This window comes from Colobus angolensis, unplaced genomic scaffold, assembly GCF_000951035.1.
Source record: "Colobus angolensis palliatus isolate OR3802 unplaced genomic scaffold, Cang.pa_1.0 Scaffold34, whole genome shotgun sequence".
Classification (NCBI taxonomy): domain Eukaryota; kingdom Metazoa; phylum Chordata; class Mammalia; order Primates; family Cercopithecidae; genus Colobus; species Colobus angolensis.
The window spans coordinates 5,092,066-5,118,841 of record NW_012116710.1 but is presented as its reverse complement, the minus strand read 5'-3'; the positions used below and the strand labels follow the sequence as shown (position 1 = coordinate 5,118,841).

The window sequence follows — 26,776 nt, the reverse complement described above, 5'->3', positions numbered from 1 at the left end:
AGCCACCGACCAGGCCCCGGCCCCGGCCCCATCCCCATCCCCATCCCCAGCTCCCACCATGGCTGAGCCCTCGCCGCCTGTGTCCGCGCCCGCACCCGCGGCTGCACTCATCAAGACCCGCACGCGCAGGAACAAGGGTTCCCGTGCAGCCCGGGACGCAACCCGTGAGGATGGCTTGCCTGGAGATGGTCCTCGTGAAGGAGCTACAGCTACAGTGCCGGACAGCAGCGGTGGAGGGGGTGGTGGCAGCGGGGCCTCTCAGACTGGGGCAGCTAACACCCGCGCTGCGCGCCACTGGCCGCCCTTCCAGGTGCTTAACTCCTGTCCCTGCAAGTGTTACTGCCGCCACCAGCCACGCCATCGCCGCCTGCCACGCAACGTCTCTGCCTGGTGAGAGGAGGGGAGAAGGGACCGGAGGGTGCCGAACCCCAGATTGCTGGATAGAGTCCTACTCAACCCTTTGGTTTCCTGACCCTAGAATGACCCGTGTCCTTCCTCTCCACCACATCTCAAACCTAGCTGAGCTCCACCCTTCAGGACCAAGAGGACCCTTGATCCCATGCTGACCTTTGACGGGAAAGGGGACACCCTGGCCCAGCCCTATGGCATCCGATACCTAAGTGGATTCTTGGCCCTCCTGTACTTCTCTTGGAGCCATCAGAGAGGGAGGCTGGTCCCAGCTGGCCTGACCCTATACACTGCCTTGACCCTATCCTTGAGGGTATCAAGGAGGACCACATCCCAGGCCACTCAGGGATGGGGGTGAGATGACTGTCTTCCTGGAACCAAATGGGGGTAGATGCAGGCCTCCAACGTTACTGGCCACAGGGGCAGCCCTGGACTCCTGACCCCTCTAGCCTCTGGCAACTTCTCCTGACTCTGGGACTCAAGGCTTCCACCACCAGAGGGCACTGACGTCCCAGCTCTTGTGCTGGGGAGGCTCCTCCTGAGTCCCTCATCCAAGGGGGACACTGCATCCTCCAGCTACCCGCTACCCACACTGAATCACCAGATCTGGCCACTGGGGTCTGATCCTGGCTCCTGGGAATGCTGAACCACTGGGAGACTGCCCTGGACCTCTTGAGGCTTAGCTATGACACTCTCCAGTCCTCAGCTCCCTTTCCTATTAGGTGGACACAGCCCTGCCCTAAACTGCCTTTGGGATATTCCAATATGGCCTTCAGAAGCTTCTTTATTCATATGGGGACAGGGAGGCCCTACAAGGGCTAGGGGCCTGGTCACATTGCCGGGCTTTGCTGACTCTATCCTCCCCTCTAGGCTGAGCACACCCACCAACCACCTGGGTGAGCCACCCTGGGTTGCCACCATCAAGCTGGCCGGCTCCCTGGTGGCCGGGCTGGAGCACTACGACCTGCAGGCCACCCATTCCAACTGAGTGCAGTCGGCTCAACACTCTCCACCTTTCCCTCTATGACAATAAAATAACCAACCCAGATGCCAGCAGCCTGTCAATCACTTGCCAAGGTAGTGGGTAGGGTACAGCAGGGCAGGCTCGCCATTAAAGCACATCTTGGGAACAATCGGGAGGCTGGACCAGAGCAGCAGTAACTGAGGTTCCATTCACCCAGCACCCAGACTGATGGGCCCAGGGCAGGGGGGATCTGATTCCCCTCAATCCATAAGCCCCAATTCTGAGCTGACCTGGTACCAAGCTCACAAGCTCAGCACAAACCACTTTGCAAAGGAGCGATCATTCCCATTTTACAGTTGGGAAAACTAACTCTGGAACACTTGTGAAATTTCCACATCCCACAAGGGATTCAGCCAGATTTGGACCCTGCACCTTGAACACCTTCCCAAGAATGTCAAGGCAGGAAACCTAGGCTGAGGGGTGTGCGGGGAGGTCCTCTATCACACGCCGGCTCAGGGAGGGTGGGAGCCACAAGCCCACACCGGGGCCCACACCTTTTGTTCCGCACAGGGCTCAAACTGGCAGCCTACAGACGGGTTCCATTTCACATATCATTTGAAAAATCATTTAATTCATCACCAACATTTATTCTTTTTAATAGGACACTTCACCCGCTTTGTTGAAAAAATCTGGACCCTGGCCCAGCATTCCTGTGTCCACAGCTGGCTAGAACAGTCCCCCTACTTGGGGCCATGCCCTCCTGCAGGCCACAGTGCTGCTGGGGCCCTACAGTGGGCGTCTGTGTTTGAGGCCCTGAGCAATGCCCACCAAACAGAGGCTTACCCAGTTGGAGGGTGTTAACTCCAACCCCTGAGTGCCCCAAAACCTCCAAGTTCTTCAGAGATAAGAACTTGTCTCTCTGCCATCCCAACTGGGGAGACAAGGGCCTGGAAGAGGGAACGTCAATCCACCTTTATTGGACGAAACCCTGCAGTGTAACTGTTTTAAATAACTCATGCCCTGCCCCACCCAGTGCCCGGTGGGCTCAGACGATCATCTCCAGCTGCCGGGCATACTCGATGACCTGTTTGGCCAGTTCTGTGGAGGGAATGGTGGTGTCTTCTGGCTTCTGCTGCTGGCTGGCAAAACTGTAGTAGTTGCTGGGGCCCAGGACCCACCCTCGCTGCAGGAAAGGAGGGATCAGAGATGGGTAGGGTGGTCACAAAGGCTCCGTCCCCACCCTATGGAGCCAGCATTTGCCCACATGTCCTATACTGTCTTTTCTCACCAACCCTACTCTACCCCAACTCTTGACAAGTAACTTCACCTCTGTGCCTCAGTTTCTCTGTGTTGACACTGGGACCCTAATTACACACCTCTCTGGGTCGACTGTGAGGATTTGGTGAATCAACACCTTTAAAGCACGGAGGATAGTGTTTGGCCCGAGTGATAGTTTCAGCTGTCACCATCGCTCAAATTCAATTTCACCTTCTTTTTTTTTTTTTCCAGACGGAGTCTCACTCTGTCGCCCAGGCTGCAGTGCAATGGTGTGATCTTGGCTCACTGCAACCTCTGCCTCCTGGGTTCAAGCAATTCTCCTGCCTCAGCCTCCTAAGTAGCTGGGATTACAGGCACCCGCCACCACATCCAGCTAATTTTTTTGTATTTTTTAGTAGAGATGGGGTTTCACCATGTTGACCAGGCTGGTCTTGAACTCCTGACCTCAGGTGATCCTCCCACCTCAGCCTCCCAGAGTGAGCCTAGGTGGGAAGATCCACCTCAGTGTGCGTGAGCCACTGCGCCCACCCAATTTCACCTTCCATAGCCTGGTCCCAGCCCTCCTATTGCAACACCAAGCATTGCTCGTGCTCAAACGCCTGAGACCAAATGAAGCAAAGTCTTGCAGAAAAAGCTGCCACCTCTAAGAAATTTTGATAAAGACAGCAGCCACATGCGTGCAGCGTCTACCTCTGCCCACCTCTAGCTGGTGCCAGTGCTAAGCTCATCCTATGTATCTAGCCCCATTCTGTGGATAGAGAAACTGAGGCTCAGAGAGCTTTGGCAGCTTGCCTAGAGTCACGCACTTAAACCTGAGCAGTCTTGTTCCAGTGTCCCTCTAAGCCACCCCACACTGTTGTTAGTGATTTCACCCCTTGGTCCCACGGCCCCTTGCCCTGTACCCCAGCCACCTTCTTGGCGTAGTCGGTCATCTTTTTGGGTGTGTTGAAGAAGAGGATCCGGGTGGCTTCAGTGAAAAGGATTTTCTCGTAGGCCTTCTCGATGCACCCAGCGATCTCATCCCTTGGGGAAGATGAGAAGCTCCTCATTACTGAGCATCGACAACCGCCCAGGACCTGTTCCCCCAAACCTGACACATGTCAGCTCTGACCCTGGAGTTCAGCACTGATGGCAGGAATGGGAGGGGCCCTGTTTTATTCATCAAGGCTCAGAGCGGGAGAAACTTGACCAGACTCACAAAGCAAGCAAGGGCCACAGGAGATCCCCACTGAACTCTCCGACTCCTGGGCCCACACTCTGAATCTCACTGCCAGCCACATGATTTCAGCTCTGAAACCCAGCTTGGGATTCACATGAGGGCACCTCTTCTCATAACACCCATCACCAGGGTGCTGCACCCCGCTTCATAGATCCTGAGGGGCTCCTTGTACCCATCAAAGGCACCATGAACACCACCAAAGTAGAAAAAGAGCAAGGAATTAAGTCGCTATAGAGGGGGAGGGGGTTAGCTCTGGGGAAAAGCCAGTGACAGGGAGGGGTGCCTCTGACATCACTTAGGCCACATGGTGGGTAATGGTACTGGCCACCACTCCTCACTCAAATGCCTCTGGGCTCACCTTTGCCACCTAAGGCACAGAAACTCATTCTGATCTGGTGCTCTGCCCTAGTGAACCAGCTCGGCCACCACCTCGACACCCTTTTACTCCTCAAGGCATTTGTATGTCACATCCACCTGCCCGTGGGATGTCACTTGTGCACACAGCAACCCAAGGGGCTGCTGGGATTTGGTCAACCCATTCTAGAGAAGGGGAAACTGAAGGGTCCACAGTTTCAGTGGCCGGTGAAGTCTCTTGACTCACTGGATGGGTGTCTAAGACGGAAGATGGGCTAAGACAGGCCACACAGTCCCTGCCTGCTGAGCCAAGCCCATGCTCAGGTTTACATGTGGCCACACGTGTCAACAGCCAAGGGCGGTGAGATGAGAGCTGTTATCCACAATCCCACAAGCAGGCCCAATTCACTGAAAAGGAGAGCTGAGGTGCTAGGAGGATAAGAAACACACCTAGCCTGCCCAGACAACCAGTGGCTGGAATGAGATTCAGACTCAAAGCTGTCTGGCTCAAGCCCAAGTTCTTTCCAAACTCCACAGGGCCCGGGCCCCCCACACACCTGATGGTGTCCAGCAGGATGTCAATGAAGAAGGTGTAGCTCTCGGCGGGGATGTTACCCTTGGCCAGGAACACTTTGTTGTAGCTGCCCTCCATCAGGTACTGCCGAGACCGGGAAAGGGGAAAGAGAAGAGAATGAAGAGGAGGCTGCAAAGGGCCCTACCTGTGTGGGCCTCATCATACTCCTAGTGCCCCTGTAATCCCTACCCTGCCAGAACACCCTTTGCCACACAGCCACACCCCTTCCCTGGGTACCCCCTCTTCCAGAAAGCCCTTGCTGGTTTATGCACACAGACACACACACACACACGACTCTCTCTCTCTGCCCCCAACCCTCTTCCTCCCTCCCTCCCTCTCCCCAAGCCTGCTCTGGGCTGGCATCTCATTATCTCATCCACTGTCCAATTATCCATCTATTCTCCAGGAGGGAGACAGGGCTGGCTCCACCTCAGGCTCATCCCTGTACACCTTTGTATGAACTGTGCTGCCTGCCCTACCTGCTCTCTCTCCCATCCTCTCCCTACTGACCAAATCCTCCCATAAAATGTCAGCTCCAGGAACAACTTCCCAACCTTAGGTCCTAAGGCCTTGCCCTGGCCCTGCTCCCTTTGTTCCAAAAACACCGCCTTCTTGGCTGTCCCTCGAACAGAGCAGACATGGTGCTGCCTCAAGACACTTGGATTGGCTGGTCCCTCTGCCTGGCTGTCCACAGGGTTCAGTTCCTCGCTCTTTTCTTTTTTCTTTTTGAGATAGAGTCTTGCTCTGTTGCCCAGGCTGGAGTGCAGTGGCACAATCTTGGCTCACTGCAACCTCTGCCTCCTGGGTTCAAGCAATTCTCCTGTCTCAGCCTCCCAAGTAGCTGGGATTATGGGCACCAACCACCGCACCCGGCTAATTTTCATATTTTTATAGAGATGGGGTTTCACCACGTTGGCCATGCTGGTTTCGAACTCCTGACCTCAGATGATCTACCCGCCTCGGCCTCCCAGTGTGCTGGGATTACAGGCGTGAGCCACTGTGCATGTTCACCCTTTTCTTTAAAAAATTTGTTTTTATTTATTTATTTTCTAAATAGAGACAGAATCTCACTGTCACCCAGGCTAGAATACAGTGGTGTGATCACAGCACACTGCAGTCTTGAACTCCTGGGCTCAAGCTGTCCTCCTGCCTCAGCCTCCCAAAGTGCTGGGATTACAGGCAGGAGCCAGTTCCTCACCCTTTTCAAGTCTTTCTCCAATTTCACCTTTTCAGTAAGGCCTTCTGACTCCCCGAGATAAATGTTACCCCGTCCCTGCCTCTCCACCCCCCTTCCTGCCTTTTCTCCACAGTACTCAGCATCTGACAGACTGCACGGGCCACTCACTCTTCGGGCTTACTATCTGCTTCTGCACCCCAATGTCATCACCACAAGATCACGAATTTCACCTGCTTGGCTCACTGCACAGTCTGACAACCTCCCACAGTGCCTGGCACACAGCTGGGACTCAGTATTTGTTGGACAAACAAGAGGATGGGTGCATGGGTGGAAAGATGGGCGAACCCTGGCCACTTCCTCAGGAAAGCGCTCCTGAGGCCACCCCTGCACCACCCACTTTGGCCAGGTCCTCCCCTGCCCCTTGCCGTCTCACTTGCTCCAGGGACACAGGGTGCTTGATGTAGACATTGGTCTGGATGTCCTTGGCAGGCAGCCGCTCCAACTCCGTGTGGAACTCAGCCACCCGGTTCTGGGACAGCAGGAAGAGGAGGTTGAGGCCCAAGAGCTGGTGCATATAGGCTGACTCGGGGAGCTGCTCCCTGTGGACGTGGGATGGGGAAGCAGGGTAAGGAGGATTTAGAGGCCTAGCAAGCCCTCTACCCCACGTTCCAGGAATTCTCACGACTGCCCCATGCATCTCCCTGAAGAGGTATCAGGATTTTCATATGAGGAAACTGTGGCCCAAAGATGCATGAATAAGTCACTTACAAGTCATATTGATCCAAGTGAGTGACCTCACTTCAGTGAAATGACAACCTCAGTTTCCCAAAGTATAAACTGGGTATCACCACAGTATCCTTTTATTTATTTATTTTTGAGAAGGAGTCTCTCTCTGTTGCCCAGACTGGAGTGCAATGGTGCGTTCTTGGCTCACTGCAACCTCTGCTTGCTGGGTTCAAGCGATTCTCCTGACTCAACCTCCCAAGTAGCTGGGACTACAAGCACATGCCACCATGCCTGGCTAATTTTTGGTGTTTTTAGTAGAGATGGGGTTTCACCATGCTGGCCAGGCTGGTCTCGAACTCCTGATCTCGTGATCCACCCACCTCGGCCCCCCAAAGTGCTGGGATTACAGTGTGAGCCACCACACCCGGCCCTTTTATTTGTTCCCAATTCCAAGACAGGGTCTCGCTCTGTCACTCAGGCTCACTGCAGCCTCAACTTCCCATACTCAAGCTATCCTCCCACCTCAGACTCCAAAGTAGCTGGGACTACAAGTGCACACCATCATGTCCAGCTAATTTTTTTGTATTTTTTGTAGAGACGGGATTTCGCCATGTTGGCCAGGCAGGTCTGGAACTCCTGGACTCAAGCGATCCTCTTGTCTCAGCCTCCCAAAGTGCTGGGGTTTGAGGCATGTGCCATCATGCCTGGCCTCAGTATCCATTTTGTAGAGATGGGTTGAATGAACAAGGGTTAAGTGAACTAAATGGTTCAACCCAGGTAAGATGATTAGAACAATACCTGGCCCAAATAAACACAAAATGTTAGCTATAATTACATTAAGAGTTACTGGCCAGGCGCGGTGGCTCACGCCTATAATCCCAGCACTCTGGGAGGCTGAGGCGGGTGGATCACCTGAGGTCAGGAGTTCAAGATCAGCCTGGCCAACCTGGCAAAACCCCATCTCTACTAAAAATACAAAAATTAGCCAGGCGTGGTGGCGGGCACCTGTAATCCCAGCTACTCAGGAGGCTGAGGGAGGCTGAGGCAGGAGAATCACTTGAACGTGGGAGGTGGAGGTTGCAGTGAGCCAAGATCGCACTGTTGCACTCTAGCCTGGGTGACAGAGTGAGACTCCTATCTCAAAAAAAAAAAAAAAAAAAAAGTTACTGGCCAGGCATGGTGGCTCACGCCTGTAATCCCAGCACTTTGGGAGGCTGAGGCGGGTGGATTGCCTGAGGTCAGGAGTTCGAGACCAGCCTGACCAACATGGAGAAACCCCATCTCTACTAAAAATACAAAAATTAGCCAGGTGTGGTGGTGCATGCCTGTAATCCCAGCTACTCGGGAGACTGAGGCAGGAGAATCACTTGAACCTGGGAGGCGGAGGTTGTGGTGAGCCGAGATCACACCATTGCACTCCAGCCTGGGCAACAAGAGTGAAACTCCATCTCAAAAGAAAAAAAAAAAAAAAGAGTTATTGGAGTCAGGTGCAATGACTAAACACCTGTAATCCCAGCAACCTGGGAGCCTAAGGCAGGAGGATCATTTGTGGCCAGGAGTTCAAGACCAGCCTGGACAACAAAGTGAGACCCCCCCATCTCTACAAAAAATTAAAAGAGCCAGGAGTGGTGGTGTGCACCTGTAGCCCTAGCTACTTGAGAGGCTAAGGCAGGAGCATCGCTTGAGCCCAGGAGGTCAAGGCTGTGGTGAGCCATGACTGCACCATTGCACTCCAGCCTGGGCAACAGAGCAAGATCCTGTCTCCAAAAATAAATAAATAAAAGAACCACCACTCCCTACTTTAACGGGGAAAGTGAGAGAGGTAAAGTCATTTGCCCAAGACCTCATAATCAGGAAGCGGCTGGACATTTCAAAGCCAGGTTCATCTGATGTCAAATTCCCAATCATTAATCTGTGCAGGTATCATTCAGTTTTACATTCAACACATATCCAGTGAGTCCCTGTTCTGGGCCTGGCCCTGTGGTAGGCAGTGCAAGGGACACAGCAGTAACTGAGACAGTTCCAGGCTCTGCCTTTAGAAAGCTCACAGTCCAGTGAGAGAAAGGGCTGGGACGGGCAGGCACAGGCAGAGGGGTCGGAGCTGGGACCGGACTGGAAGCCACAGGAAAGAACTTGGTCTTGTGCCTGAGGACCATGAAGAGCCATGCAGGTTCTGAGCAGGGTATAGACAGTGTCAAATTTTAGTGTTACATGATCCTGCTGGCTGCCACGGGGGTTTGAGTCAGAGGGGCAAGGCTGGGGCCACGACAAGTGAAAGGTGATGGCAGCCCCACTAGGCAGAGGGGGTGCAGTGTGGGAATGGATAGGGGGAGACTAACTAGAGACCTACAAGCCTGGGTCACACAAGCCAAGTCTCAGGACCTCCAAGCCAACTCCTGACCCTAGTTCTGAGGACAGAACTAAGCCAGGAGGAGTTCCCAGATGAAGAAAGAGGACCCAAGTGGCCAGAGCTCCAGAGATAAAGGAGCTGCCATGCAACCACCCCCCAGTTGGGGGCAGGACCCATTCTCACTTGTAATCAAAGTAGTAGCATTTGAGCTGGGCCATGTAGCGCTCGAAGGAGGGGATGTCCTTGCGCAGGATGCTCCATTGGGCCCCGATCTCCAGTATGTCACCTGTGGGTGACAGAGTGAGCTCTCAGGAGGTGACTGTAGTCTCTTCCCCAACCACCACTGCTACCATTCCTGACATAACCTCCTGATCATCACCCCCCACTAACCCCAGTGACACTCACGGGCCAAAATGAGCTGCTGTTTGGTCAGCTTGGTCCCTGTGGTTGGCAAGAAGTTGAGCTCCAGAAGAACTAGCTGATGGGGAGGGGAGGGAGGGAAGAATTAAAAGATGGGAATTCAAACACAGATGACTTACCTGCTCTACGCTTTGTTCCTCCCACCTGGAAAATGGGGTTAACCATCATCCTGACTCATGAAGAGTCCTTTTTCATAAAGCACTCAGAACAGGGCCTGAGCACACAACACATGCCCATTTAAGATTACATCACATTACAATTATTAATAGCCCCACTGGGGAAACAAGGAGGGACACTCAGTGCCTGACCCACTGGAATCACACGGCGGGGGGGGCACCAGCACATTCCATTCGTGGCTGATCTTCCCCCACCATCTATTGGGGAAGGGGTAGATGGGCTATCCCCAAAATCTGTATCTGGGAGGGGGAGGTCCAAATCTCCCCACACAGTTCAGCCCATACATCTTTCCTTAGCAGACTCAGCAGCTTGTTCCAAGCCACTGGATTTATACTCCCTCCCAACACATACTTGCTCTCAAGCACTCTGAGCCCTGTATTCTTGTTCTCTACTTGTAAGAATATTTTCTCTAGGTTCAGTCCTGCCTTCACAACTAGGCTGCCCCCTCTCCCCACAGATGCGAGCCTAAGTCCCAGATTTCTCAGATCCTAACCCAGCCTGGTCTTAACCACACACCCTCTACACAGTCCACCTTTTCAGCCTCATTCTTTTATCATTCTGGGCAGTCCTCATTTCCCACTTGGTCTTGCCTGGACTCCACCATCAGGAAAAAAAAGAACCCCAGTCCTGCCACTCCGACCAGTTAAGCCTCCAAGCACCAAAACTCTAACCCCTCACTCATTCTGCCATCCCGTCTTTCCATCATTCCCCCACCACGCCCGCGTAGGTCCATTCCAGTCATCTCTCACTTAAAGAAAAAAAAAAAAAATTGTAGAGACAAGAGTCTCGCTTTGTTACTCAAGCTGATCTTGAACTCCTGGGCTTAAGTGATGCTCCCCCGCCTCGGCCTCCCAAAGTGCTGCGATTACAGGCGTGAACCATCGCGCCTTGTCCTCTCTCGCTTCTTGACCCCCTCTGGGCCGCCACTTTGGCTGCTCCAAATCTTTCGCCCCGTCGGATCCCCCCGCCCGCCTCAGTCTCGCTGGCACCGAGGTGTATTCCGCGGCCCGGGACTTGGTTGGGTCCAGACACCTCGTAGCGCCCCCCACGCCCGCAACACTCGGTTTCCTGGGCCTGCCAACCTTACCTTCAGCCGGCCCAGCTCTTCCCCGCATTTGCTAAGATTGGGGCTTTTACGGTTCCACTCGCCCTTGAGTTGCTCGTACATGCCGGTCGCGGCCTGCAGGACAGCGCCCGAGGTCGCCGCGGGCCCGGAGCTGGAGAACCCTGCCGCCCCGTTCACCGCCGCGGCCGCCATCTTGCGTGATGCGGCACGCCGACCGCCCGATTTACTGCAACGCCGCCTACAGACGCTCGCCCGGCGGAAGTGGGGCCGAGAGGTGGAGCCCAAGGCCCGGGGCGGGGCTACAACCTGCCTCCGCCCGCCACGGGTAGCCCGCCGTAGCTCTCGAGGTGGCGCCCTCGGAGCCCTGCCCTTAATGAACATGTCAGTTGGAGCTCCGCCTCTGTCGTCACTCAAGATGGTGACCGGAAGTCGGCTTTTGCCCTAACTGAAAATGACTGCTGTCTCAACGCCGCCCCCCCTCCCCACCGACCTCACGGTTCCAGTAATGAACATGGCTGCCCTGGCTTCAGTCTGAGTGTTCGGGACGCTACGTAGCTGTCCTGAAGGTTCCGCCTTCGGGGCAGCGTCTCCAGCCAAAAGGTGGCGATGTCGTGCCATTTGGAGAGCTGTGTTATACTCATAGACAGAGAGGCTGGGTAACCTTCCAACGGACTAATAGCTAGGATGTGTACCTGGGGATCCCTCTCCAGTCTCTTTTTCAATGCATCCTTCCACAACTTTTTCCCAAGCTTATATGAACGAACTAGTAACAAAACTCATCCAGCTCTATGGCTTTAAATATCATATGTAAATGAAGGATTCACAATTTTTTTTTTTTTTGAGACGGAATTTAGCTGTTGCTGCCCAGGCTGAAGTGCAATGGAGCGATCTTGGCTCACTGCATCCTCCGCCTCCTGGGTTCAAGTGATTCTCCTGCCCCAGCCTCCCAAGTAGCTGGGATTACAGGCACGTGCCACCACATACAGTTAATTTTCGTGTTTTTAGTAAAGAACGGGTTTCACCATATTGGTCAGGCTGGTCTCCAACTCCTGAACTCAGGTAATTCCCTGGGCCCCGGCCTCCCAAAGTGCTGGGATTACAGGCATGAGCCACCTTGCCTGGCCAGTATTCACAGCTTCTTATACCAACTTCTCCTTCCTCCATTGGTTGATATTACACCTGAACAGTCAACATCGCTTTTTCTCTCTTTTTAAAAAAATGTTATTTTAAATTTTTTGTAGAGACTCATATTGCCCAGGTTGGTCTCGAACTCCTGAGCTCAAGCGATCTTCCTGCGTCGACCTCTCAAAGTGTTGGGATTCACAGGTGTGAGACACTGCCCCTGGACAGCACGTTTTTCTCAAACCCGGCTCTCACTCTCTGTCTCCACTGTTTAGAATGTCATCTCCGTGGAGGCGGGACGATTTCCTTCACCACTGAATTCCCAGTATCTCAGTGCTTGGCAAATATTAGTAGACAGTCAATAAATATTTGTTGGCCGGGCACGGTGGCTCACGCCTGTAATCCCAGCACTTTGGGAGGCCAAGGCAGGTAGATCACGTGAGGTCAGGAGTTCGAGACCAACCTGGCCAACATAACGAAACCCCCATCTCTACTGAAAATACAAAAAAAAATTAGCTGGGCGTGGTGGCACGCACCTGTAATCCCAGATACGCAGAAGCCCGAGGCAGGAGAATCGCTTGAACCCAGGAGACCAGCTTGCAGTGTGCTGAGATCGTGCTGCTGCACTCCAGCCTGGGTGACAGAGTGGGACTCCTTCTCAGAGAAATAAATAAATAAATGTAAAAATACCAAAAATTATCCGGGCATGGTGGTGTGCATCTGTAATCCCAGCTCCTTGGGAGGCTGAGGCAGGAGAAGCACTTGAACCCGGGAGGCAGAAGTTGCAGTGAACCAAGATCACCATTGCACTCTGGCCTGGGTGACAGGCTCAAAAAAAAAAAAAAAACAGAAAGAAATATACTTGTTGAATTAATGAGTAAATTAATATGTGAAAGAAGTGGCGTTAAAAAATGTTTTAAACAAAAATGATGGCCGGGTGTGGTGGCTCACGCCTGTAATCTCAGCACTTTGGGAGGCTGAAGTGGGTGGATCACCTGAGGTCAGGAGTTTGAGACCAGCTTGGCAACATGGTGAAACTCTATCTCTACTACAAATACGAAAAATTATCTATCCAGGCATGGTGGTGGGTGCCTGTAATCCCAGTTACTCATTCGGGAGCCTGAGACAGGAGAATCACTTGAACTTGGGAGGCAGAGGTTGCAGTGAGCCAGGATTGCACCATTGCACTCCAGCCTAGGCAACAAGAGCAAAACTCCGTCTCAAAAAATAAATAAATAAATAAATAAATAAATAGTTTCAAGTATGAGGGGAAATCCAGTCTCTGTCACTTTATCTTGGCTGGAAATGCAGATGGTGATATTCAAATCACATGTTGACTTGGCTGATACAGGATTATGATGTGTTCATCTGGACCATGAGGTGACTCAATAGAATCTTGGTGGTGGAAACAACCTTAGCCAACAGATCTTACACACATGAGTGTTGCCAACTCTTGTTATTGTCAAGTTTCATCAGGTTTTTGTGCTACCAACCATGCCTAGTCGATGCCAACCCCAATTTATTCCTCCACCCCAACACTCTGAGTGAGCACCAACAAGGCATAGTCTCATACCTTTCCTCATTCACTCCTTCATTCATTCATCCAGTAATGCTGACCAAACGCCTACCATGCAACAGGGTATTTTTTTACTCATTTATTTCCTCCTGCCTCCATCTGTCAATTCATTGTTCACTATGCATCCATTCAGATTATGGACTGTATAACTAGCCTCAGATGGTGAGAGGAGTTGTCCTGAGGTCAGAGACTGCACTCAGAGGAGGACAGAGAAGAAAAAACTACAGAGAAATGAAGGCTGAATCCTGTGGACCTTGGGGACTTCTGGATCAAACTACCTGAAGCCTGTAAATTACCATTTTCATGTAGACCATTTGAGGGAAATACTTGCTACTTGCAACTAAAATAAGAATTCTGACATCTCCAGGGTCCCCTCCTTAAGACATTAGATAGGTGTTGACATTCAAAATACTTAACACTAAATAATCAGAGCAGATGGTCGGCCATAGCAATGGGCCTGGATTGTGGATCCTGCTGGACCACAGGGAGGTCTGGGGCACCCTGGGGAGGGGCTCAGCCAGCAGGCACACAGAGAAGCCACTATTTAACAGGTGGCCTAGAAGGTTTTTGATTTTTTTTATTGTTTTGTTGAGTCGGGAGTCTCAGTCTGTTGCCCAGACTGGAATGCAGTGGCGCAGTCTTGGCTCACTACAGCTTCTGCCTCCCAGGTTCAAGGGCTTATCCCGTCTCAGCCTCCCAAGTAGCTGGAATTACAGTCATGCACCACCACGCCCGGCTCATTTTTTGTATTTTTAGTAGAGACAGGGTTGCAGGTTTTCACCATGTGGGCCAGGCTGGTCTTAAACTCCTGACCTCAAGTGATCTGTCTGCTTTCGCCTCCCAAAGTGCTGGGATTACAGGCATAAGCCACGGTGCCCAGCCAGGTTTATGATATTTTAATGTGCAGCTATGCTGGTACAAACCTTCTGAACTCCAGCTCTTAAGAGGGCCCACAGCTGGTCCTGAAAAAAGGCTTTATTTGAGTCTGAACGAGAAGTAAACATCAAGCAAAACAGAGGTCTGAGCTGGGTGACAGGCTGCATCTTCAAGATGGGCCTCATAGGGAAGGTGTGACAGTGACTGGGGGCTGGGGCACACGGCAGACTCAGGTCATCAACTGTCTCTCCACGGCTTCCTTGGGTTCAGCCCTGTCCTCTGTCATCCTGGAGCTGAACACGGAGCCCATCCTGGAACGTCTCAGAGACTGCATGCTCGAGATTCCAGAAATGGAGGCGTAGCTGTAGTAGGATTCTGAGGCAATGATATCGTTTATCTTCCACCGGATCATCATGCAGCCCTTCACCATGAGGGGCCACAGGAGGCAGAAGGCAATGTAGAAGATCACCAGGCCCACAAACACACTGACTGACACCTGCAGGGAGCAAAGAATAAATAAGGAGTTGGCACATGATAAGGTACATAGTCCACAATCTGGATCCACAGTTACAGGGAAATTGACAGATGGAGGCGTGATGGCAGGAGGAAATGAATGCGTAGACAGCCTGTGGCATGGCAGGCGTTCAGTCGGCATGACCAGATGAGTGAATGAAGGAATGAATTAGCGAAGTACAGCAAGCATAGGTGTGGAGGCGTGGGCCCTTGCCCACCCAGCAGGGCAGCTCCTGGACAACCACTCACCGTGAGGATGAAAAGGGCCCGCTTGGGACTGAGTGGCAGCCCGTGGATGTGCAGCAGGAAGGTGAGCTGGTAGTTGCAGTAGGTGCTCGTGTCCACTCCTCTGCGGGGGTTGGGAGGGGACCCAGGATTAGAGGAGAAGCCAGGCATTCCATGGGCAGCCCCTGACCCACACCTGGGCCACTTGCCTGGCTCACCTATTGCTCACCAACACCTTGAAGAAGAATTCAGGGGCAAAGATGCCTTGGGGAACATTGTCATAGCATGGGGCGTTCTCCAGACAGAGCCACCTGCGAGCCAAAGATCAGGCAGTTGTGCTACCAACCACGCCTAGTCTGTGCCAACTCCCAATTTCTTCCTCCACCCCAACACTCTCGGTGAGGACCAAATGGGTGCAATCTCATGCCTTCCTTCATTCGTTCCTTCATTCACTCATTCAATCATGCTGACTGAACGCCTACTGTGCCACAGGCCGTCTACTCATTCATTTCCTCCTGCCTTCACGCCTCCATCTGTCAATTCCTCTGTCACTGTGCATCCATCCAGATTACAGGCTGTGTACCTATCATGTGCCAACTCCTTATTCATTCTTTGCTCCCTTCATTCCTTTATCCCATAAATACAGCTTGAGCACTTACTAGGTACAAAGTCACATCTTTCATTTATTTCCTTCTTTATTCATTATCCAATAAATGCAGGTTAGGCCGGGCGCGGTGGTTCACACCTATAATCCCAGCACTTTGGGAGGCCGAGGCAGGTGGATCACTTGAGGTCAGGAGTTCAAGACCAGCCTGACCAACATGGTGAAATCCCATCTCTACTAAAAAATACAAAAACTAGCCAGGTGTGGAGGCGTGCGCCTGTAATCCCAGCTACACGGGAGGCTGAGGTGGGAGAATCACTTGAACCCAAGAGGCGGAGGTTGCAGTGAGCTGAGATTGTACCACTGTACTCCAGCCTGGGTGACGGAGCAAGAGTCCATCTCAAAAAAATAAATAAAAATAAAAAATAAAAAAATAGAGCAGGTTAAATTCTTACTAGGCGCAAGTTGTTCATTCATTCACTGCCTTCATTTGCTCATGGCTTCATTTTTTTCCTTTCATTGAATGAAACTTACTGAGCCCCTATATATGAATTTGTTTCTCCATTGTTTTATTCATTCATTAATACCCCCATTCAAATATCAATAAATGCCTGCCACGAATTGATTTATTCATTTGTTCATTATTTCATTATTTCATTCAATAAATGCTATGTTAACCAGCCTGGCCAATATGGTGAAACCCCATCTCTACTAGAAAAAAAAAATACAAAAATTAACCGGGCATGGTGGCGTGTGCCTGTAATCCCAGTGCTTTGGGAGGGTGAAGTGTGAGGATCACCTGAGGTCAACAGTTCAAGACCAACCTGACCAACATGGTGAAACCCCATCCCTACTAAAAATACAAAAATTAGCCAGGCGTGGTGGTGGGTGCCTGTAATCCCAGCTACTTGGGAGGCTAAGGCAGGAGAACTGCTTGAACCTGGGAGGCAGAGGTTGCAGTGAGCTGAGATTGTGCCACTGCACTCCAGCCTGGTGGACTACAGAGGGAGCCTGTCTGAAAAAATAAACAAACAGGAGGCTGAGACAGGAGAATTGCTTGAAACTGGAAGGTGGAGATTGCAGTGAACTGAGATCGTGCCACTGCATTCCAGACTGGGCAACAAAGAGCGAAACTCCATCTCAAAAATAAAAATAAAAACAAATTTATGAGTCTATTCAGGACCCAGTTCTGGAGGACAGACCGACCCCCCACCAGACAGTGACTGCCCAGGGCTGTCCACTCTAGGATGGGGACGCACAGGTAGGGGACTCAGGGGCGGGATGGGAGAGCCCCGGGAGGCCATGGGAGCCACGAAGGGACAATTGTCCCATCCTGAAACAGAAAAGTCCTCCTGGCTGAAGGGGCATCTGCCTAAGGCCTGAAGAGAGCAGGGAGCAGCATTGCAGGCAGAGACTTTGGCTTGTGCAAAGTTCAGCCCCATTTGAGTAACACAAAGGCAGTCAGTGTGACTTGGGGATCAAGAGGCCTCCTAGGGGCAGAAAGGATGGGTGGGCCTGATGGACTACCCATAGATGGGGGCCAAGAGGGCCAGGCTGCGCACTCACTCGATACCCGGGCTCTCATGGGACATGACGTGGAAGGCTGAGTCTTTGGTGGTCCTTTTGGTCCTCGTGGTCCAGATAAGGCTGTTGGTCCTGTGCAGGACGAGGTCATCTCAGCCAGGGGTTGGCGGGGGTGTGGGGGAGGTATGGCCTCAGTGGTCAGTGTGGAGGGAGGCCAGAGGTGGGTGCAGGGGGCGGGGTCTTATGTGCGTGGTGTTAGGGGGCCCTGCAGGAGTTTGCCTGTGGGATCCTAAGAGCCCCACTGTGGGCGGGGCCTGAGATGCGGAGGCGGGGGCTTGGGAGGTGGGCTTGGCTTGGAAGTGGGAAAGGCCTCCAGGGGAAGCAAGGCCTATTCCGCGTGGGGCCCCACGGGGATTACTTGTCCAGGGGGCTGTTGAAGCGGTAGATTTCGTCCTTGTTGTAGTCCTTGAGTGTGTCCAGTGTGGGCCCGCCACCCACCACCAGCAGCACGTAGCTACCAGGGACAGAAGTGCACACGGACTGGTCTCTGGGTCTGGGGTCCTACACCCATCCCCTTCCACTCCCTCCAACTGCCCTAGCTACAAGTTGGCCACGCCTTTACCTGCCCTGGAAACTGCCGGAGTCTCCTGTCACCAAATCTTGAATCAAGAAGAAGGGGTAGAAAACTATGGGGTTGGAGGAGGTTGAGACGGGAAGAAGAAATTAGCTTGGCCTGAGAAGCTGAGGACCGAGAAGGGGGAAAGTGAGATGCCGGGGGAAAGAGGGTGGGTAGCCTGTGGGCAGAGGAGTGGGGAGGGAGAGCGCAAAGTGGTGGGGGCAAGAGGACAGTGAACGATGCAGGGGAAGGGACTGGACACACACTGTCCCGGAAGAAAAAGCAGGGCATCTCGGGGTCCACTTGAACACAGTCAAAGTAGTGTTTGTTCTTCAGGCGGCTGTATTCCCGAGTGTAGGTGATGTCGAACGCCAGGCGCTTGCCTGGAGGGCAGCCAATGAACACTGGCACCATCAGGTTGCCCTCGGTGGGAGGAAAAAAGGCTCATGGGAGTGGCCAGGGTCTCCTCAGGCCCCTGGAGAGGTGAGGGGCAGGAAGGACAGTCCCCCTCCCACAGACACCACCACCAACTGCCTGGCTCTCCCTCACTGCCAAGGGCAACATGGTCATTAATATCATTAAAACGGCTTGGCGCAGTGGCTCATGCCTGTAATCCCAGCACCTTGGGAGGCCGAGGCAGGCTGATCACTTGAGTCCGGAGTTCAAGACTAGCCTGGCCAGCACAGCAAAACCCTTTCTCTACTAAAAATACAAAAAATTAGCTGGGTGTGGTGGTGCATGCCTGTAATCCCAGCTACTCGGGAGGCAGAGGCAGGACAACAGCTTGAACCAGGGAGACAGAGGCCAAGATTGCGCCACTGCACTCCAGCTGACAGAGCAGGACTCTGTCTCGAAAAAAAAAAAAAAAAGACGCAGAGTCCGCTCATTCTCTCCCCTAAACCTCCAACTCCTTTACCTCCACCCTGTTTTGTCCAGCCTTGTCTCCTCCAGGGTGTCCCTACTTCCAGTTCCCTCATTGATGTCCACCCCCCCATGCAGCCAGATGGGCCCTGAGGACCCTCGAGTCCCTCCTCTGCTTGGAGCCCTCCCAAAGAGCCAGCTCACGTACCATGGCCCATGAGGCCCCACTTACTCTGCCCCCTCACTGCTCTAAGTTCATCCCGCCACATTCCCCCTTGCCCACCCTGTGATGCGGTCACACTTCCTCCTTGTTTATTCAGTCTAGCACATGAAATCTCATGTACTCTAAGGAGGTGGGGGCTGTTACAACCCCTTTTGACTGCCCAAGGTCATTCTAAGCCAGGAGAGAGGAACACCAGGATCTGTGTGCCCCGGAGTGGGTAGGGAAGTGGGTGAGAACAAGAACTCTGGGGCAGGCCCCTCCTCTACCACTTATTAGCTCCCTGGGTTACTCTGCACCTCTCTGAGCCTCAGTGTCTGCCCCGGACAAAAGCGATATCACATATATAAGCAAGTGAGGAACCAAGAACCCAAAGAACTGAATGAGGAATGTGTGAGTGGGCAGAAGAAGAGAGAGATGTGAAGGCAGGGCCAGGCCAGCCCTTGTGCCACCTTTGTGCCAATTGCAAAAAGTGGCCCTAGGCCAGGCGCGGTGGCTCACACTTGTAATCCCAACACTTTGGGAGGCCGAGGTGGGCAGATCACCTGAGGTCAGGAGTTTGAGACCAGCCTGGCCAACATGGTGAAACTCCATCTCTTCTTAAAATACAAAAAATTAGCCAGGCATGGTGGTATGCACCTGTAATCCCAGCTACTTGGGAGGCTGAGGCAGAAGAATCGCTTGAACCCGGGAAGCAGAGGTTGCAGTGAGCCAAGATTGCACCATTGTACTGCAGCCTGGGGGACAAGAGTGAGATTTTGTCTCAAAAAAAATGTCCCTGTTGCTCACTCTATTCTCCCTCTGCAGAAAAGTTATCAGAGGGAACACATCAGCTTGTGTGCAACCTGTACAACTGAGATGGCCCTTTCTGAACACATGAATGAATGGAAGGAGTTAGGCTGGGTGCGGAGGCTCACACCTGGAATCCCAGCACTTTGGGAGGCTGAAGCAGGTGGATCACTTGAGTTCAGGAGTTTGCGACCAGCCTGGCCAACATGGAGAAACCCTGTCTCCACTAAAAATACAAAAAATTAGCTGGGCATGGTGGTGGGCACCTGTAATCCCAGCTACTCAGGAGGCTGAAGCAGGAGAATCACTTGAGCCAAGGAGGTGGAGGTTGCAGTGAGCCAAGACTGCACCATCGCACTCCAGCCTGGGCAACAAGAGCGAAACTCCGTCTCAAAGAAAAAAAGAATGAAAGGAGTTAATGGGTAGTAGTGGGTGGGTGGATAAATGATGAGAAAGAATGAGAAGAAAGGAAAGTATGAATGCATTAGTGGGATTCTCAGGGGATTAGCCCTGTTGAGACCTGACCCCAACCTTCCCCTCCCAGGGCCCAGTATCCCAAGCTCCAATACTTGCATACGGGGCCCCAAGTGCGTTTCCTGGAAGCAGAGCCCGGATGAACCCACCACCTGCAGGTAGGAGCAGGTGAAGATGGTGATCCCTGTGGGCCTAGGCTTTCCCACCATCCTGCACCCTCCCCTCCAGGCTTGGACCTCACATTGACCATCATGGAAGTCTTCATAAGGTGATGTCCACTAATGCCTTGGTCATAGCAAACCTTTTTATCCTTGAGCGTAATCTGGGGTTGAAGGAGGGGAGAGGCAGAAATGAAGGGGCGAACAGGCCTCCCCAAAGACCAACAAACAGTTCAAAAAACCCATAGCTGGGGCGAGATAGGGGCTGGTAGGAGAATGGAAGTCTTCCATTTTCTACTCAGGAATAGGCTAACGGGGCCAAGTGCAGGGTGGCTTGTGGCTCATGCCTCACACCTCACACCTCACGCCGAGGCGTGAGGATCTCTTGAGCCCAGGAATTCGAGACCAGCCTGGGCAACATAGGTAGACCCCCCTCTCTACAAAACATAAAAAGTTAAGGCTGGGCGCCGGGCGCGGTGGCTCAAGCCTGTAATCCCAGCACTTTGGGAGGCCGAGACGGGCGGATCACGAGGTCAGGAGATCGAGACCATCCTGGCTAACACGGTGAAACCCCGTCTCTACTAAAAAATACAAAAAACTAGCCGGGCGAGGTGGCGAGCGCCTGTAGTCCCAGCTACTCGGGAGGCTGAGGCAGGAGAATGGCGTGAACCCGGGAGGGGGAGCTTGCAGTGAGCTGAGATCCGGCCACAGTACTCCAGCCCAGGCGACAGAGTGAGACTCCGTCTCCAAAAAAAAAAAAAAAGTTAAGGCTGGGCACAGTGGCTCACGCCTGTAATCCCAGCACTTTGGGAGGCTGAGGTGGGCGGATCATTTGAGGTCAGGAGTTCAAGACCAGCCAGGCCAACATGGTAAAAATCCATCTCTACTAAAAATACAAAAAATTAGCTGGGTGTGGTGGTGTGCACCTGTAATCTCAGCTACTAAGGAGGCTGAGGCAGAAGACTCAGTTGAACCTGGGAGGCAGAGGTTGCAGTGAGTCAAGATTGTGCCATTGCACTCCAGCCTGGGCGACAGAGTGAGACTCCGTCTCAAAAGAAAAAAAGAAAAAAAAGTTCGCTGGGCACTGTGGTGCATGCCTGCAGTCCCAGCTACTCAGGAGGTTGAGGGAGGAGGATCACTCGAGCCCAGGAGGCCAAGAATGCAGTGATCGCGCCACTGCACTCCAGCCTGACAGAGCAAGACCCTGTCTCAAAAACAAACAAACAAAAAACAAAAACAAAAACAAAACAAAAAACCTCCCTTGATCCCAGCTGCCTGCCGGGCCTCACCGAAAATAGCACCGAGTTGCGATTAATCAGGACCTCCTGCTTCACCGAGGCCTCGATGCAGCCGGGGTCGGCCAGCACCACGCCCACGTCTACCTGGCTATGCAGCTGGAAAACGGTGCCTGCTCCGGACAGTAAACGGGGTTAAGGCCTCCCTCACAGGCCCCGCCCTTCGGATGGTGTCCCCTCCCCCCAGGCTCCCAGATTCCAGCAGCCCTCGCCCTGCCCTTCGGGAGTGACTCTGGCCCCGCGCAGACCGAGGTCTGCCATCGTCCGGAAGGAGTGGCTCTGCGCCGACAGGAAGATGGCGAAGCTGTACTCAGTGCCCTTGTCCAGGAAAATGCGCTCCGGCAGCTCGTACGCGGACTTGAGGTTGTAGATCTTTTCGTAGCTGTCCATTTCTATGAACACGCCGCCCGCGCTTCGCCAATTGCTCGCCAGGAAGAAGTAGTAATCCTGGAGTACCGCATGCGCGGCGCAGTCAGCGCCGGGGTTGGGGGCACGGTGAGGGGTGTCCAGGCACCGCCCCTTTCCCCGGCTCCCAATCCGCTCCGCCTTACCTGGTCTTGTTTTTTTTTCTCCCACCAGCGCCAAGTGGGGTCGTGCACCGGGTCCGCGTACGGCTGCAGGGATAGCTCGGCACCGTAAAGGGATTGGGCGGCGGGGCGAGGGCCCTCAGGCAAGCGGCATCCCCAGACCCCCTCCCAGCCTCAATGCCAGCCCCTAACCCAGAGCAGAAGATACACACCCCAGCGCATCCCCAGACCCTCCTTTCAACCCGGCCACACCTCCAACACCCTCCCCTGGAAGTCTTGCTTCAGCCAGGCCCCGCCCCCACGCCCCCACGCACCCCACCCCCCAGTCCTCCAGTTCTACAATCCTGCTGCGCTCGGCTCCACAGACCTCGCCCTCCAAGCCGGCTCCCCGCTCCCCGAGTCCGGTCTCAGGCCTGCCCGCCCGCCGCCAGACGCCCACCTTGTCGTACACGGAGTGCAGCCACAGCAGGTAGTAGATCAGGCCCTGGTAGATGGCTAGCGAGTTCTCGTTGTGGAAGCCCGAGCGCTCCAAGACGCGCGGTGGCCGTGCCCGGTAGCGCTCCTGGCGCGTGTATCTCTGCGGACTGGGCAGGCTCCTCAGGCGCATCACCGCGAAGGGGCAGAAGTTGGTGAAGGAGAGCATCAAGTAGCCCCTGGGCAGCGGCAGAGGGGAAAGGCTGCTGGCTCTAAGGAACCCAGAGCACTGGAAGCTTCCGCAGGCCTCTTTCCCACCTCACCCACTTCCCGTATGGAATCCAGCCCCGATCTTCCTCCTCAGCGTCAGCCCCTGCTGCCCCGAGGCCTCTTCACACATCCCCTTGGACGTCCCTCGATCCCTGAGACCAGAGTCCTCCCTGCTCAACGGGCAGTCCCCCATCTGCCTGTCCACTTGACCTCTTATCTTTGTTCTACCTCCTGCTTCCTCCTTTCACCCCAGTGCCCTGTCTCTGCCCCGAATCCAGCTGCCTCCCTGATCCACCCTCTGCAGGACAGCGACCAGAGGCATCATGGCACGCGGTAAAATCCGATCCTGCAGTCCTTTCCTTTAGTCCCATCCATGGCTCCCCCAAGACCCTCAAGATGAAGTCCAAGTTTCTCCCCATGACCACCAGGCTCACTTCGTCCCCCTTCCCATCAGGGCTTCTGCACAGGTGGTTCTCCCGTTCTGGGACACCCTTCCCCACCTTATCACTTGGCTAATCCTTCCTCACCCTTCTTGTCACAGTGCATACACCTCCTCCTCCCTGAAGCCCTCCCTGATGCACCTTCCCCCCTGGCCAGGTTCGGCTCCTCCTCTGAGCTTCCATAAGTGCTGAACTCCTGCCATCGTAGCCCTGAGGCTGTCACTGGGGTTAGCTTGGTCTCCCCTCTCTCAAGAACGGTAGCTTCAGGAGGGCAGTGCCGGGAGCCCTCAGACCCCTGTCATGGTCTGGTGTCTTCTCACCCTTCCCGATCCAAGTCATAGTGGCTGGTGTGCTGTTGATATATCAGAAGCTGTTCCACAGGCATAAGCCTCTTGACCAGCTGTCCCTTCTGGTTGTTCATAAGGTACACCAGCTACAGGGGGAAGGCAGAGTCAGGTGAGCTGGGGTCAGCCCTCCTGGGGTGCCCCAATGTCCCCGCATAGCCCCGCCAGGCACCTGGTACAGTTTGCTGTCTTCGTAGAAGAGGGTCAGCATGGTCTCATTGGACGCGTAGAGAGAGGACTGTTGCATCAGCTGTAAGCTGATGTGCACCTTCCAGCCCTTGGATGGGAACAGCCGGTACACCTGGTAGCTGCCCTCCAGGAGGTACCAGATCTGTGGGTACGACAGCCGGATGTGTGTGTGTCAGGACCATGGGGTCCTGTGATCCCACCTCACCCTCTGCCCACTGTGGTGGCCCCATTGTTTGAGGGATGAAGTTTGCAAACTCACCTCTACTGGGACCAAGGGTGCTCCCCTTCCTTTTCTCTGTGGTGCCATCTCTCTACTTCCCTGAGCCCAATCACCTCTGGTTCCAGCCCTCACACACTATGATCATGTTTTTCAATGTTTTTGGTCTGTTAGGGTTTCTGACACTTGTAACCGAAACATCCCTAACATACACACTCCCTAACAGCCACGTTTCCTAGGGACGAGACCTCTTTTTTCTTCTCACTCTTTGCAGCTTCCAGGGTCTCACCATTTCCTTGGCCTCAGTTTCCCATCTCTGCACTAATGCCCACCTCCATATACATCTGAAGGGAACCTTCACTCCCCTTCCTGAACCACAACCTGGATGATCCCCTCCAGCCTCCAAGATGTCCCCCTCCATGTGGTCTCCCCCATGAAGCCCTCCCTGACATGCACAATCCCCCAGATTCCATACTACTTCCATAGGTAACATTTTCCCCATTGCAGCCCTGACCGCTCTGTGTTCTCCAGCACAGGGGGCAGGTACACAGTAAATGCTCAATATTTATGAAGTGAACGAGTGCACTGTGGGATGAAAGAGGGCCGCCTCTGAACGTTAGATTATAGCTCTGGTCTGCGTGACTTTGGAGGTGACACTCTGAGTTCCAGGGATTGCAGCTATAAATGGAGCTTCACTGCCCTTTCTCGGGGTCCCCAAGGGTGCCCCCTTCCCTTAGCTCCTTTACTCTGACAGGGGAAAAGAGAGGCCCCTGGGGTTTGGGGGTGGGCAGAGAGGGAATGGGGAGAGGGGCAGGGCAGCCCACCTCCTCCGTCTCCGTGACAATAGCCACGGCCCCACGGAACGATCTGGCCATGTATTTGATGGACAGTTCCTTGGGGAAGTCTGCCAGGTAGATGAAGTTTTCCTTGTCAGAGCTGCAGGGACAGAGATGGAGAGCTAGGCGCATCCTGGACAGCCGCTTCCCCCAATCCCAGGCCTAATAACACGGGAGCCACTTACTCAGTTTCTCCGCTTGGAAGAATGTGCAAAGGAAGCTTGAAATCCTAGCTCCCGCCCCCCACCCCAAACCCTTTGAGAGTGTCCAGCTCCCCATCTGTAAAACAGAAGCATCGGGCCAACCTGGCAGTTTGCCAGCCACCCAAGAAAGTGGCTCAGGGGCCCCTAGGTTCCTGACGGTCGAGAGGGTGGCTGGGGTGGGGAGGATCCTAAACTGTCCCTAGAAAATGCTCACCAATTAGCCGGGCACGGTGGTTCACACCTGTAATCCCAGCACTTTCGGAGGCTGAGGCGGGAGGATCACCTGAGGTCAGGAGTTCGAGACCAGCCTGCCCAACATGGTGAAACCTCGTCTCTGCTAAAAATACAAAAATTAGCCAGGCATGGTGACGTGCAACTGTAATCCCAGCTACTAGGGAGGCTGACGCAGGAGAATCACTTGAATCAGGGAGGCGGGGGCTGCAGTGAGCTGAGATTGTGCCACTGCCCTGTAGCCTGGGTGACAGAGCGAGACTCCCAAAACGAAAACAAAAACAAACCCTAGAAACTGCTCATCTATTGCTCACACAAGCTGGGTCTTTATATAAGGTTCATTTTAAGAAAAGGGCTCCCACAGCTTTAAAACATTGGCTCCCCTCGTCCCAGCACTGACTACCCTAACAGTGTGTTCCCCATCACAGCCCTGGTAACTTCTGGATTTGGGCATCCTCTGAAGGCTTGGTGAGACTTGCCTAGTCTGGTGTTGAAAGCGTCCACACCCTAAAGGTGCTGGGGAGACAGACTATGCCTGGCCCACCCGGGAGCAGTGGAGGCCCACCTCTGCAGGAGAAAGTTGCCCCAGATGAAGATCAGGTGGTTGTACGGGTTACAGGAGATGCCCTTGGGGGCCATTACAGTGTCGGTGTAGGACTCCGTCCCTAGGATCATCAGGAACTCCAATCCTCGAGCTGACCGGGGCAGAGGAAGAGAGGACACAGCAGTGAGGTGGAGTCACCTGGGCCCCTCCTGGCCCACAGCCGCCCTTGAGGCCACCTCTGCCTTCCCCTCCTACCTTCAGGGATGAATTCCGGGATGCGGTAGAAAAGTTCCAGGTCATCACTAGCTACGGGGGGGAGAACACAGCAAAATCTCCTGAGGCTCTGTGCTTTCAAAACCTGGAGCCGGAGCAAGTTGTTTGCTTCTCAGCCTCCTGTAAAACCCTCCAAAGAGCTTCCCACTCGGGCTTGCTAGTCCTCAAGAGTTTCTTCCACCGCCCCCCGCCAAGACAGGATCTCTCTGTCGCCCAGGCTGGAGTGCAATGGTGTGATCTCGGCTCACTGCAACCTCTGCCTCCTGGGTTCAAGTGCTCCTCTCACCTCAGCCTATAGAGTAGCTGGGATTATAGACACGCACCACCACCACGCCCAGCTCGTCTTTTTTTTTTTTTCCGAGATGGAGTCTCCCTCTGTTGCCCAGGCTGCAGTGCAATGGCATGATCTCGGCTCACTGCAACCTCTGCTTCCCAGGTTCAAGCAATTCTTCTGCCTCAGCCTCCCGAGTAGCTAGGTTTACAGGCACCCACCATCATGCCTGACTAATTTTTGTATTTTTAGTAGAGACAGGGTTTCACCATGTTAGCCAGGCTGGTCTTGAACTCCTGACCTTAGGTAATCCCCGCCCCCCCAACCCCACCTCGGCCTCCCAGAGTGCCGGGATTACAGGTGTGAGCCACTGCACCTGGCCAATTTTTGTTTTTTTTTTTTTTTTGAGACGGAGTCTCGCTCTGTCGCCCAGGCTGGAGTGCAGTGGCGC

General features: G+C 53.7%; 3 protein-coding genes across 4 annotated transcripts in view; 1 reads left to right on the top strand and 2 right to left on the bottom strand.

Moving 5' to 3' along the window:
* Positions 1-1,460, top strand: part of GGN (gametogenetin) — a 2,970-nt gene extending 1,510 nt beyond the window's left edge. Inside the window, exons 2-3 of the mRNA XM_011952516.1 lie at positions 3-390; positions 1,279-1,460. Coding sequence (XP_011807906.1) covers positions 3-390; positions 1,279-1,396 — 506 coding nt within the window. The 3' untranslated portion in view covers positions 1,397-1,460. The remainder of the gene's footprint in view (positions 1-2; positions 391-1,278) is intronic.
* A 523-nt stretch (positions 1,461-1,983) lies between these two features.
* On the bottom strand, positions 1,984-11,456 carry PSMD8 (proteasome (prosome, macropain) 26S subunit, non-ATPase, 8). 2 transcript variants are annotated; one of them, XM_011952385.1, is made up of 7 exons: positions 10,735-11,456; positions 9,456-9,528; positions 9,234-9,336; positions 6,408-6,573; positions 4,781-4,881; positions 3,562-3,673; positions 1,984-2,555 (listed from the first exon to the last, which is right to left on the bottom strand). In XM_011952385.1, exons 1-7 carry the CDS (start codon positions 11,092-11,094, stop codon positions 2,418-2,420), a joined length of 1,053 nt encoding a protein of 350 aa, XP_011807775.1. In that variant the 5' UTR covers positions 11,095-11,456; the 3' UTR covers positions 1,984-2,417. The 2 variants fall into 2 exon arrangements, with proteins under 2 accessions (XP_011807775.1, XP_011807776.1); XM_011952386.1 differs by having other exon boundaries at positions 1,984-3,673; positions 6,408-6,452; positions 9,290-9,336.
* Positions 11,457-14,371: 2,915 nt separating this feature from the next.
* CATSPERG (catsper channel auxiliary subunit gamma) overlaps positions 14,372-26,776 on the bottom strand; it is a 33,010-nt gene continuing 20,605 nt past the window's right edge. The window contains exons 11-28 of the mRNA XM_011952515.1: positions 26,037-26,087; positions 25,803-25,932; positions 24,792-24,903; positions 23,734-23,892; positions 23,538-23,650; positions 22,533-22,746; positions 22,118-22,180; positions 21,815-22,013; positions 21,561-21,679; positions 20,355-20,435; positions 20,209-20,265; positions 18,036-18,192; positions 17,776-17,839; positions 17,572-17,667; positions 17,196-17,285; positions 15,244-15,336; positions 15,050-15,149; positions 14,372-14,783 (exon numbers count right to left, since the gene is read on the bottom strand). Coding sequence (XP_011807905.1) covers positions 14,517-14,783; positions 15,050-15,149; positions 15,244-15,336; positions 17,196-17,285; positions 17,572-17,667; positions 17,776-17,839; positions 18,036-18,192; positions 20,209-20,265; positions 20,355-20,435; positions 21,561-21,679; positions 21,815-22,013; positions 22,118-22,180; positions 22,533-22,746; positions 23,538-23,650; positions 23,734-23,892; positions 24,792-24,903; positions 25,803-25,932; positions 26,037-26,087 — 2,165 coding nt within the window. The 3' untranslated portion in view covers positions 14,372-14,516. The remainder of the gene's footprint in view (positions 14,784-15,049; positions 15,150-15,243; positions 15,337-17,195; positions 17,286-17,571; positions 17,668-17,775; positions 17,840-18,035; positions 18,193-20,208; positions 20,266-20,354; positions 20,436-21,560; positions 21,680-21,814; positions 22,014-22,117; positions 22,181-22,532; positions 22,747-23,537; positions 23,651-23,733; positions 23,893-24,791; positions 24,904-25,802; positions 25,933-26,036; positions 26,088-26,776) is intronic.

Coding starts and splice junctions, on each gene's coding strand:
- PSMD8 (XM_011952385.1), bottom strand. CDS start 11,094: ATGTTCATTAAGGGCAGGGCTCCGAGGGCGCCACCTCGAGAGCTACGG. Junction 9,337..9,455: donor ACAGCAGCTCATTTTGGCCC/GTGAGTGTCACT, acceptor TGTCACCCACAG/GTGACATACTGGAGATCGGG. Junction 6,574..9,233: donor TGCTACTACTTTGATTACAA/GTGAGAATGGGT, acceptor CCACGTCCACAG/GGAGCAGCTCCCCGAGTCAG.